Genomic DNA, 12,252 nt, shown 5'->3' on the forward strand with positions numbered 1-12,252 from the left:
TTTATTTCATGATTCACTGATAAGATGCAACAGGAAGCCTTGCACCATGATGCCAGTGTGGCGCTACTCCTCAAAATGACAGTCTTCATCTGCTCTAACTCATTTCAAAACACTTTGCGCAAACCTAATGAAAACATTTGTATAATTTTTTTCAGCCATCATACTCTGAGTTTGATATAAGTGGCAACGTGCTGGGACTGATCTTTAACCAAGGCATGATCTGGTAGGTGTGGCAAAGCATGTTGTATCTGCAGGATAGAGGAATTTATCTGTATCTGTGAAGAATTTTTCTGAAATCCGGACCCTATCCCATTTCTTTAATCTGATGGAAGCATATGCAATATATACCAAATTCTGGTACATTGCAATCAGTTGGAACAATTCAAAACTAGTTATGGACTGAGATTATTGGACCACATATATCAGGATTTTGCACTGAGTCGATAAGACCAACCAGTAAAAATCTGCATAGATTAAATTTACGCTTTTGGTCACTGACTGCTTGATGTAGTGTTTTGCTTTGAAATTTAGCCTTGCAGTGAACCTTACCATTCTTTTCCCCTGTTCCTATGCAAAAAGGCCTTAAAGCAAATGTATTTATACTTATCTGTGCAGTCACATGAATCTAAAAAATGCTACTGCTGCAGCATTGCTCCTCAGATGTAGATGAGGAAAGGTGTAGATTTTCATTCTATTTTTGGACTTTACATGACTGGTAAAGAACACCAGCATGTAGCGTCCTCATGCAACATGCTCAGTCTTCCTCAGGAACTGTTCTCTGCAAGCATTTGACTTCACAGTTCATGCTAAGGCCTAATTTTTTACATTTAATATAACTTGGCTGATCAGACTTTTGTGTGGTAAAAGCCATCCCTTCAGTAAAGCCCCTTATCTTTTCATTTAAGATACATGAAAAGAGGGAGAGGATACATTAATATAACAAAGCCTGTCATTCTTCTGTACTCAGAAGGTCTTTCCAACCCTAATGTAAATATATTTCCTGTTTCCAAATAGAATGTCTGAGGCACTCAGGGGCAAAACATCTTAGCTTGCTCACCTTGTCACCTCATCACAAGACCAAGGACTAAGGAAGAAGCAGGTTCCCAATCTCTTGTATTCTGTACTATTTGGCCAGGAAAATTAATTTAGATGCTCTTCAGTCAGCATGACATAAGAAACAAGGTGTGATGAAATAAAAAGGTGTCAAATATTTTGGTGTCATAACCATGTAACCATATATAATAAGGAAAAAACCCCATATTTAACACAGTCAATAAACAGATTGTTGGCATGAAGCACTAAATTTCCCCAGCAAGAGCAGCTAAAATAAATGTCAATTAAGCAAAAAAATATCCTTAAAAAAAAAGTGCTGGTATATCAATAAAAATAATAAATTACGAATGAAATAATTTTGTTTATACCAAGTTGTAGGAATTGGTCATACCTAGTTTTTAAAAAAAGGCTATCCTTTTTTGACACAACACAAGCAAGATGCTACCTGGAAAAAGTAAAAGTGAATAACATTTCACCAAGTCCTCAATTAATTTGCAGAGAAAGAGAACTTTGAAACAAAGTTCATAGAGATAATCCTCTTGGTACTCATTCAACCTTTTTAAAAAAAGAGAAAAGGACAGTTTTAAAAAACTCCATAAAGTTGGCTATATGAATTTCTAAGTGCACAGTGTGCAAAGCACATTGACAGAGGGAATCTGTGGCATACTTGGAAAGACAGAAGTCCTATAAATAGTGGTTATTTTATTTATTTGCTTCTCTTCTAGGATGGGATCTTTTTATGCTCCATGTCTCCCAGCAATCAATGTGTTCCGCCTCCACACGTCGATGTATCTGCAGTGCTGGGCAGTGATGTGCTGTAATGTCCCCCAGGAAAGAGTCTTCAAGGCTTCCAGATCCAATAACTTCTACATGGCCATGCTGCTTTTCATCCTTTTTCTCTCCACACTGCCTGCTGTGTACACCATTGTCTCCATCCCACCATCTTTTGACTGTGGTCCTTTCAGGTTCTTTGCATTTTACCTCCATCTTTTGCAATTGTTGTAATGACCTGCTTCCACACATCACAGTAAATGACGCAGTAATGAAAAAGTGCCTCTATAATAAGCATTAGCACCTGATATGCTGAGTGTTTAATTGAGATGCATTTCTCATTGAGGAAAACTCCCAAAGCAGGAATCTTGGAAAACTGACGTATTCTTTAGCAAGTTTTATCTGAGGTGTAGAACAGAAAAGCTTTTCTTTTCGTCAATTTCAATGAAAAAAAAGTTACTGCTGCAATGAAGAAAAATTACTCTTATGGAGTAGAGCAGTGACCTGTTGTGTTTGAAAGAGATAGCTTTCAGGAAATGTCTGTATGCCCTGTATGAAGGGCAGATCGGAATGTCTGAGAGTGTGATAAATATACAGAGGTTCAGTCTTTGCCTTGCCTCTCTCCTGAATTTAATGAGTCTGTACTACCACTGTGAAAGCTGAATTTGTTTCTGAAGTCTTCAAGGCCCCCATAGTCATGGATCTTTTCTAAACATCTAGGCGTGCCCTGCAGACACATCTTGAATTCAAGGTAGTTTAGATTTTGCCACACTTTCTCCTTCTGTGCACAGTACCTGGAAAGTCTAGGATCATTTGAATCATCTTTACTTGCCTGGTAGCATGAGATAAATTTATAATGAGTTGTCTCACTTGACAACAGACAAGACAAGAAATTAAAAATTTTAAAAATCTTTTGCCTTTATTTTTTGAACAAAATATTAACACAGCAAGAGTGGGAGAACTGTAAAAGAGGCATTCTGGTTGCAAAGGAAAGGTTTAAATAATACATTACTGTTTTAAAATGACATCTGTGTGATCCCCAGTGCACTTGGTAAAGGAGCAGAAGTCTCACCACATTAAATTTGGTGAAAGGCAGAATAACAGAGATTGTCATTGTAATAGTCAGAGGTAGATAAAAGAGAGAACCATAAGACATGACAAAAATTCTGATGACACAGAAAATTGTTTGAATTTAGAGAAAAATTTACAACAAAATAAGAGATACACATTAAGACTTTTACTGAGTCCTAACAAAAATATATTGAAGGAAATATTTGAGGTCAGATCTCAGTAGCAGTAGGTATTGAATTGGGTATTAACTAAATGGTGAGATTACTCGTCAAAATTAGAAGAATAATTCTTGCCACTTTTTCTCTGTCATATTCTTCATCAAAAAGTGGAATCTTCAATATAACTTTTGATGAGGAGCACTTGAAACTGATGAAGGTTCATTCAGCCTCAGTATAGGTAATGCTACAGTGGAATAGACAGTGAATAAATACTGGTAGAGCGTTCTTCTACATTTAAAAATCAAAACATTTTCCTGATGGTAACTCAGTGTCCCATCCTTTTTGAAATTTGTGAATCATTCAGGGTTTAGTTTTGGTTTGGGTTTTTTTTTAAATTACAGTCCATTCATTAAAGCAACATACACAATTCAACAGAGAGCTGTCAGGGGTAGGGAAGAAAGGACAGAATTAGCAACAGAGCAGCAGAAAAAGCTTTGTGCATGCTGAAGAGCATGAGGACAGCTGAGAATGGAATTTCTCATCTACTGTAAGTGGGTAGGGCAAATAAAGAGAAAGAAGAGAAGAATTTCACCTGCAAAATTTTAATATTAATTGAAAGAATGTAAACATTGAAAATGAGTTTAGAAAAAGACCCATTTGTAAGAAAATCTTTACCAGACTGAAAAGCAGTGACAGAAAACTACAATGACTGGACAGTCACATGGCAATTTGGTGACAATTCCTACAACTAAGTAAAACTACTAATTAGAATTGATACACAGAGACCCATTCTACCAGTCTTGTCCAGGTTAAAAATGACAAACTTCTGTGCCCTGAGGCATAGAAAAAGGCAAAATAAGCAGAAGGGGATTTTCAGAACATCTATTGATACACTTCAGAAGGAAAATCATCTAAGGAGAAAATAACTTTATATATAAGCTGGAACAATTACATATGAAGGTAACTAGATTGCTGCAACAGCAGCAAAAATATCCTGAAACACAGCCACTGACTTGTGTAGCATTGGTCACACATCAAAGAGAGAGGAGAATTGGGTGGAACAAAAAATAATTGCAGACCACTTTTTGCTTGTCAAACATAAAAACCAGGATTTGAATGTTTTCCCCCATGTCTTCATAGAGCACAAATAATGCTTTGTTCATTGGTTGGTGGTATGGAGCTCACAACTCATACACTGATTCACTGAGGAATAATTTGGGTGGCAACCTGGCAAAATCTATTAGCATACAATAAGAATTTTGGTGTAATTTTTCTCCCATAGAATACATAAGTACTACTTTAAACAATATTCCCTCCAGAGTGTAAAGTTTAAATAATGTTAACATACCTTATATTATCCTTTTTCCAGGTTTGATGTGACATGATTAGCTTATATATTCATGGTTGCCATAATAATTGTATATGATATTGTCAACTTTTCTGTTTAATAGTGGGAAGACTAGAATGTATGAAGTCATTTCAGAAACTCTGGAGCATGACTTTCCTTCCTGGTTTGGGAAGGTATTTGGTTATGCCTCTAACCCTGGACTTATCCTACCCTTTATATTGCTGATGGTGTACGTACAGAATATTAACTCAGTGCTTGCTGTGTCTAAGGTCTGATAAGTTTCTTTCTCTCTGAATCATCACTGCCTGAATATCTAAGAAATGCAGTGCTAATTGTGCAGTGATGAGAGACTTGAACACTTCACGAGTCTTTTCTTTGAACATACTTAGTGTGCATTTGCAGAAAGATTGATACCTCTTTTTTGTTCAATGGTGTTTTTTTGTTTAGTTATGCTTTTAAAAAATAAAATACCACAAAAGATAGAAAACTATTAAAATGCAAAAGGCCCATAGGGAATTTGTAATGCTGTGACATTGATCATCTTGTCCAGAATGCAGAACAGCCCATTGTAAATCCTTAGCAATTTCAATAGAAATATGAACATCATGGAGCAAAGTTATTCTCAGTAACTTTCAGTGAACCTGATCTTCAGTGCCTTTAATTGATAAACACTGTACTCTATATTATTAGGACAGGGACGTGAGACAGAGTTTTGGAGACTTTGAAACAAGGCTAGTAGAGGTTTTTGTGAATAATTCAGTAATTGGTAAAGAAAATGGCCCTGGAATATTTGCTCTTGGAGATTTTATTGAGTTCTATTTTATCATGGCATTTAACTTGCTTGATAGGGTTATTATATTGGGTATTTAGCATACTGCTGAACTAAAATTTAATTCTATACAAAGATACACTGGGATTTAACTTTGCATTGCAGAGTTGCAAGTAAATGTAGACATTACAGAACACAATATAAATTACAAAAGGATTTTATATGAGCAATATAAAATATTGAGATGAAATTTTGTAAAGGTTCGCTTGATGCCATATTCTATTTTAACCCTTAGCTGTAAAGGGTAAGGACACCAAAAATAAACCGAAGAAAGAAAAGAAAGAGGAAAAATACAAGGCAAAATCAGGCAAAGCAGAGGAAACAGCATGTGCTGATTAATTATTTACTTATGTCAATTAAGGCTTCATAGCAGATGTTTTCTTATTAAATCAGAATAGTGAAAACTGCTAATTTCATAAAGTAGTCACAATAATAATTCTATATGCTGAAAAATGAAAATATTATGTTTTTTCTTAGAAGAAGAAGCAAGTAATAACTGGAAAAAACAAAAGGAATGTGATTTTGGTTGTTTTCTTGACAGTATTTAGAATTGTTTACTATATTTGCTGAGGAGTTTTCATAAATATGATTTGCTTATTTTTAAGGTATGTCATGAGACTTAGTTAACTTTTGTAAGGTATTCTATAGAAGTAATTTCAGAGTTAAACACTACTTAATGAAACATATTTCTTAAATACTGTAAGATTAAATGTAGAATATTAATGGATAGAATAATTTCTTTCATTTTCCCCCCTGAAATAACAGTGCCTTCTGAAGAAGGAATAATGTAAAGAAGCACATTGTTCATTATAGTTCAAAATACTAGTATTGATTAAGCATAATAAATGAGAAAAAGATACAGGCCTTATATTATCACAACTGTAATGTTTGCTAAAGGAATGTTCTCAGTCTTTCTAATTAAATCATTGTCTAACAAGAAACTATTATTTTTTAAATGTAGCCTGAGCCTTTATTATCTCAACGCAACATCCAAATCCTACAAGGAAGCTAACTTGGAACTTAAAAAGAAGTTACAAAGTGTAAGAATAGAGAATTACTATTTCTTTGTATTTTACTAAATACTAGAGAGACTGTTGGGGTCACTGAAAAATGCCATCTTTCTCCCTATCATTAGCAAGCAGAAGAAAATAAAAGAAGAAATAAACAAAAAGCACAAAAATCAAATGAACAAGAGGAAAATCCTTTTGAGACTGAACCGCCACCAGCAAAGCCTAAAGGAGACAAGCAAGATGAGTCCACTCCAAACAATGGTAAGAATTGGTCTGAATGTCTCATAATGAGTAATTCATGCATGTGTGATCCTTTGCTATAATCTCCTGAAACACCTTCATGATACTGAACCCCAAGTATTAGCCTATTTCTTTCTTTGGCTTGTTTAAGAAATACTGCAACATGATTCCGTACTTAGCAACATTAAAGTAAAAAGCTGAACTATATTGAACTGAAAATCACAATCCTGCTAAAAAAAGCCTGGTCTAAGTGCCAGTGATCCTTCTTATCTATCACACACCAGTCAAAGTCTACATCTTCTACATTTCTGTTGTGTTTTGTCGATGCAGAACTATGTAGGAAAGTATTTATCACCAGTGCCAGGTTCACCTGGAGAAGGTATGGTAAGAACATATTAAGCAACTCTTATCAGAAAGCCTGGCTGGGGCAGGTAGGTGTCAGTCTGTCCTGAGGGATTTTGCTGGCTGTTTCTTTTCCCTCTTCATGCACACATGCCCTACAGCCACCAAACAGCGTCAAGCCTAGGAGGGAAACCCAGGTGAGAGATGATTGTCTTTGGAAGAGCCATGTGTAACTACTGCCTTCATTGATAGACGAAGTGCATTTTGACAAATTGCCCACATGCCCACATGGGAGCCTTGCAGAAAAAATGGATGGAAAATACAGCACAAAGGTCATGAAGGAGCATTAGCCCAGAATTGGGTAGGGGAAGCCCAGACTTTCTACTGCAATCTAGGATAGTCAGGCAGCTGCTGAATTTCCCTGTCAGGGAACTTCGGATTTGCATGATCATTTGTTAATTCTGTCCTCCAAACATATTTCAGACAACAAGAAAGGACAGGATGGCAACGGATCAAAGACAGGCCAGCCACAAGAAACCAGCTCCTCTCAGCATCCTGGCCCTGTTCTGAATGGCCACTATCCTCCACAGAGCCGAGGAGGAAACCTTCCTCCGCCATCCATAGCTGTGACAAGGCCACCCGGGCCCAGAGGGCCTAGAATGCCAGGCTATCCACCTGGAAATCCTTGCCTCCCAGGGATGCAGCCAGGAATGCCTAGGGGCCCTCCCATGTACAGATAAGGAGCCTTAAGAACATATAAGAAAACACTGAAGGATAGAAGTGTGGTCCTAAACCTACCACCCTCCTGTAAGAGCAGAACCTTGCTATGTTTGTCATAAATCTTCATGTGCGTAGAAGAGGCCCATGTGCTTCAGTTTTCTGCAGTATGGGAGCATCAGAAGAAAACGTGGCATATGTCTTCTTGCATTTGAAGGCATTGTGAAAATGTGTTGTCTGTATCAATAAATTGCTACAGATTTTTATTGGGGATACTTGTTAGAATAGTGGAAAACAATTTGTATTCAGCTGACTTTTTTAAAAGCTTGAAATTTTGTCCCTAATATCTTTTCCTTTTCCAAAGAAGAACATTTCACTGAAAGCACAGCTTTATATAAAGCCTATGAAAGTCAGGTAAACCTTGCATGTATCTTGTCCTCTGCATCTCAAATATGCTTAGCCAAAGCATAAGATTTCAGATTGTACATGGGGAAACTAGGACCAAAACTAGAGAAATCGGCATGATTCCATCTAAAGTCTCTGTAAAAGGGTTAAAAAAGAAAAAGAAAAGCAGTGGTTCATCTGTAACTATGAAGAAAATTTAACTCCTATTACACTACCACTTTCAGCTAGTAATAGTCTCATCACATTCTTGAAGACTAGAAATACATGTTAAAAATCAAAGTGGCAAAGGAGTATCTCCTGTGCAGGAAAAGATATTTGGGGAATAGAGATAAGACAATTATTGAGTAATTTCTCCTAAATACCCTAGTAGTATAGAGACATTTAACATTGTATAAAAGTATGTACTGCATAATCTTGTCTGTGAATTTATGACTGGATACCTGTATTGGTCTCTATGTAGTCTGAGGTGGAACAGGTTATTTTCCTGACAGGTCTTGTGGAAGCACAGGATAGCTATAAACCCAGGGGCAAGTTGATGTTACCTAATTCAATAAGATAGGTTGATTTCTTTATTCTGATATTATTTCTTTTTTCAGAACATTGATCTTAATAATTATTTTAAGACTCACAAGCTTAATAGCAACAAAATTAATCAACTTACTGTCTTCCAAAAAAATACATGTAATTCCGTTGAGGACCTTCTGTAAAACAGAGATTCATTTAGTGAAGTAGAAAAATCTTAACCACATCCTTGTATAAAACAAGTCTGTGACATCACAAAACAACCTCCATCTAATTAAATTGTGGATTTTGTTCAAAAAAGGCTTACAAAACCCCTCAGCATAGTCTGTGTATCCCCATAAACCACAGTGATCCAACTTCCAGCTCAAGCAGTCTTTAAATCAATTGCCAGAGCTTGGAAGGATTAAATAAAAGAAAGTTCAGTTTATACTTGGTTGTTGTACTGCTTCCATGAGCAGATACTAGATGTATCTGCAACTGGGGTGCTGTGAGTCTTTTATTTTAAGTCAGAGAGAGTACAGATAAGTGCACTGCAAGTTGTTTCACCTTTCTCCTCATGTATGAACTTCAGACTCGTGGAACAAATATAGCAATTCGAACTGTTTATTAACTGGTAATTTTTCTAATGGGATTTGTTTTTAAACTGCATATGTCTCTAGCCCAGAAACAAAAGGTTGCCAGTTTTCTTACTGAAGCTAAGCATGAAACCCAGTATGGCAATACTTTCATGCTTTTAAGAAGCTTTTTCCTAATGAGCTTTTTCCTACCAGCTGGGCTTGATCTATCTTGAAATATTGATTTACACAGACATTTTAGTTCATTGGTTGTTAGCATTTCATAATAAGAAAACTCTGGATATTCCTCAGAAAATATATGATTTTTCATAGAAAAAGTGAAGAAATTGAGTTTAAAGATATGTTAGAGCTTGGGGAGTTTTTCAAGAGGTGTTGGAGTAAATCAGAGTTGTAAGAACCGTGCAGTCTTGTTTCCTAAAATGTAGAGGGATGTTTACATCGCATATAGAGACCTTAATAATGATTCCTTGCTCTGTCAGGAGTGAAAATTTTCTGAGGATGCTGAAGGCTTTCTCATTATTAGTGGTTTTAGTATTTCATTCTGTGGGGTTGCTTTACATTGTGAGTGGAAGAGAGACACAGCAAAGAATCTCCCGCTGAAATTGTTTGGGGGAGCTTTCTGTTAGATCTGTATGCTGTACTGGTTTTTAATAATCAATGTGTTCTCATAACATACATATGTAGAGATGAGCATGTAATAGCCAATATGAATAACAATAGCAAAGCTAGATGTTGTTTTGTGATTGAAAATGAGATATTTATTTTCATTCTTTGGTACTTAAAAGTAAAGGCATTTAAAAACTCTATTTTGTGACATTTTTATTTTTCAGTACAACATGGAAATGTTGCTAATGTTAGGATGCAAAACACTTCCAATATCATATTTGGGTGTAAACATTCTCTGTGGAGTATTTGCTTGCACTTACATTATTAGAAGCATAAAAACCTGAAAGATATTTGGCATTAATAATAATTCAATGTAGGAACAAATATAATCTCCCTCGGTGTCTGGGGAACAGCGGAATGTACTGATCTGCACTTCAGATGTCTGACTATTTTATTCTGCTTAGCATGAAAATTTAAAGAAAAGAGCTAGTATATGACATCAGAATATTTTCCTTTCTTTTGAGATGTAACATCTCACTTGTAGTGCATAGTCATAGAAAGTTATGAATCACATCTGGTGGTGTGTTAGTAAAATAATAATGAAGAATAGTATTATACACTTTGAGGATTGTTTTGGTCATTGACTTTGTGTTGAAATGTTTTGTGCATTTTTACATAATAGCCTCTGCTCTTAACATCACAGGTATGTAAATTTTCCAAATTATTGTTGATTTAGTTTGGAAATTGCAAAAGGAAAGAGAATTTCCAATACCTGTGGTTGATTTTCCACTTTGATCCATTCTTAGATGTGTACATTGCATCCTACACAACTAACGATATGTTCAGTAAATAATGTTCAGTACTTAGCATTTGAGTCCTTTGTCTGTGTCCTTGCCAGCTCTCCATTGTTGTGGAGAGCATTTAATATTTCACATTCTTAATCCATTGTGAAGAACTTAATAAAAAAATAGACCAAGAACATTTTTTCTGTCTCTTTCTTGGAAATAGATAAGAAAAAATCCATTTTGTAATTTGCTGTCAATAATAGTTATAACTAGTTTTCTCAAAATATTACATCAGTTAGCTTATAACAGTTATAAGAGTTATATCCATAATTCTTAGAGCCAATAGTTTTAAATCAATACCAATTTTACCCATCAAAATTATAATTTTAAAGTATTGAACTTTCTAACGTCAAAATGGTACACATAGCTATCTCAAGTGATTGATCCACAAACTAAAAGCTATTATCATGCAATGAGCTATCCAAAAGAGAGAGAAGTGGGTAACAGAAGACTGGGACAATTAGGTTACATAACTGATAGGGAATGACCCTTGGATTTTGAAACATATATAAGCAAAAATAATTTTTTAAGATCTGGAAAAAATAGTTCAAGATAGATAAAAAGTTATGTAATAATTATTATAGGAAACAAAATATTCTAAAATAATTTCATAAGTTCTCAAAGTATGAAGGCCAGTTCTTGAGCAAAACACAAATAACCTCTGGAAAGATATCAATCTAAACCATAATTTATGTAAAGTAATAGTCTGATCCTTACAGTGTGAAAATATGTAGCAATATTTCACTGAAATTAGCATGGGATTAATTTCTTGCTAGCTGAAAGTAAGTGTGATATTTTAAAAATTCTTTTTTATTATACCTTTTTTTTTATACCTGAGAACTGCTCTGCAGATAGAGCCATGGGTCCAGATATTTTGGATAAAAGATAGTTTTAGAAAGTCTGCAAGTCACACTCACTTGTTTAAAGGAACCATATTTAATACACTAACAATATTTTCCCCAAAAGCTGGTAAGCCTGGTGAGCTGGTTGTTGTGATCTGAATAGTGAGAGATGCCATTGCCTGAATAAAAGTACAAATAAGACCATACATTGAAATAAAGAATATCGCAGAATAATAGAATGAGCTGAGGATATGGACTTTATTTAACTCTAAATGTGAGGTAGAGACATAAAAATTTATAGAAGAGAGGTCAATGTGGGTGGAGATGGGTAGAGAGAAAGACAGAGAGATCAAGCTGAAGACACCCAGCACCCACGGATCCAGGGGCATCCCACTGGTTCTTCTTCACCTTTGGCTTCCCAGTTGTGGGTATCCAAAAACTGTTCTACTGGGGATTTTTCACCTTTTTACATTCCAGTATCCGGAATTCGAGTATCTGTGGGGTAGTAGCAGATGCTGTTCTCATAATTTGGTGTGGCATGTGCATGACAGTTGCTTCCTTTCTCACAGTTTGCCACACTGGGAATTTTTGTCCAGATATGTTAGTCATAATGTGATAACCTGATTTCACTTCCCTAGGCCTGGAATTAGTACCTTTCTGTCATAATTTTTTATCTTAAGTTCCAGCTGTGGTGGTTTATCTTATGGCACATTCCTTCTGTGGCCTTGGCAGTATTTTTGAGACATGCAACTGTGTTTTTAAAGTCCTTAATGTGTAAATATCTAGGACTGAGAGACTCTAAAATCTCTCCTACAATTTTAAAGGCATGTTCTGATTGCCAGCACCAACATTCTGCCACGTCCTGGTATCTCTAACGACCACACACAACAATGATGCTGAAGGATCATAAATCAGCTC

General features: G+C 35.6%; 1 protein-coding gene across 2 annotated transcripts in view; it reads left to right on the plus strand.

Moving 5' to 3' along the window:
• TMC1 (transmembrane channel like 1) overlaps positions 1-10,617 on the plus strand; it is a 59,774-nt gene extending 49,157 nt beyond the window's left edge. The window contains exons 15-20 of one of the 2 annotated variants that reach the window (XM_026795093.2): positions 156-223; positions 1,779-2,018; positions 4,505-4,630; positions 6,192-6,270; positions 6,366-6,501; positions 7,306-10,617. In XM_026795093.2, coding sequence (XP_026650894.1) covers positions 156-223; positions 1,779-2,018; positions 4,505-4,630; positions 6,192-6,270; positions 6,366-6,501; positions 7,306-7,562 — 906 coding nt within the window. In that variant the 3' untranslated portion in view covers positions 7,563-10,617. The remainder of the gene's footprint in view (positions 1-155; positions 224-1,778; positions 2,019-4,504; positions 4,631-6,191; positions 6,271-6,365; positions 6,502-7,305) is intronic. The other variant, XM_074532998.1, reaches the window with a different exon arrangement.
• The last annotated feature ends 1,635 nt before the right edge of the window (positions 10,618-12,252 follow it).

Source organism: Zonotrichia albicollis, chromosome Z, assembly GCF_047830755.1.
Source record: "Zonotrichia albicollis isolate bZonAlb1 chromosome Z, bZonAlb1.hap1, whole genome shotgun sequence".
In the NCBI taxonomy this organism is placed as follows: domain Eukaryota; kingdom Metazoa; phylum Chordata; class Aves; order Passeriformes; family Passerellidae; genus Zonotrichia; species Zonotrichia albicollis.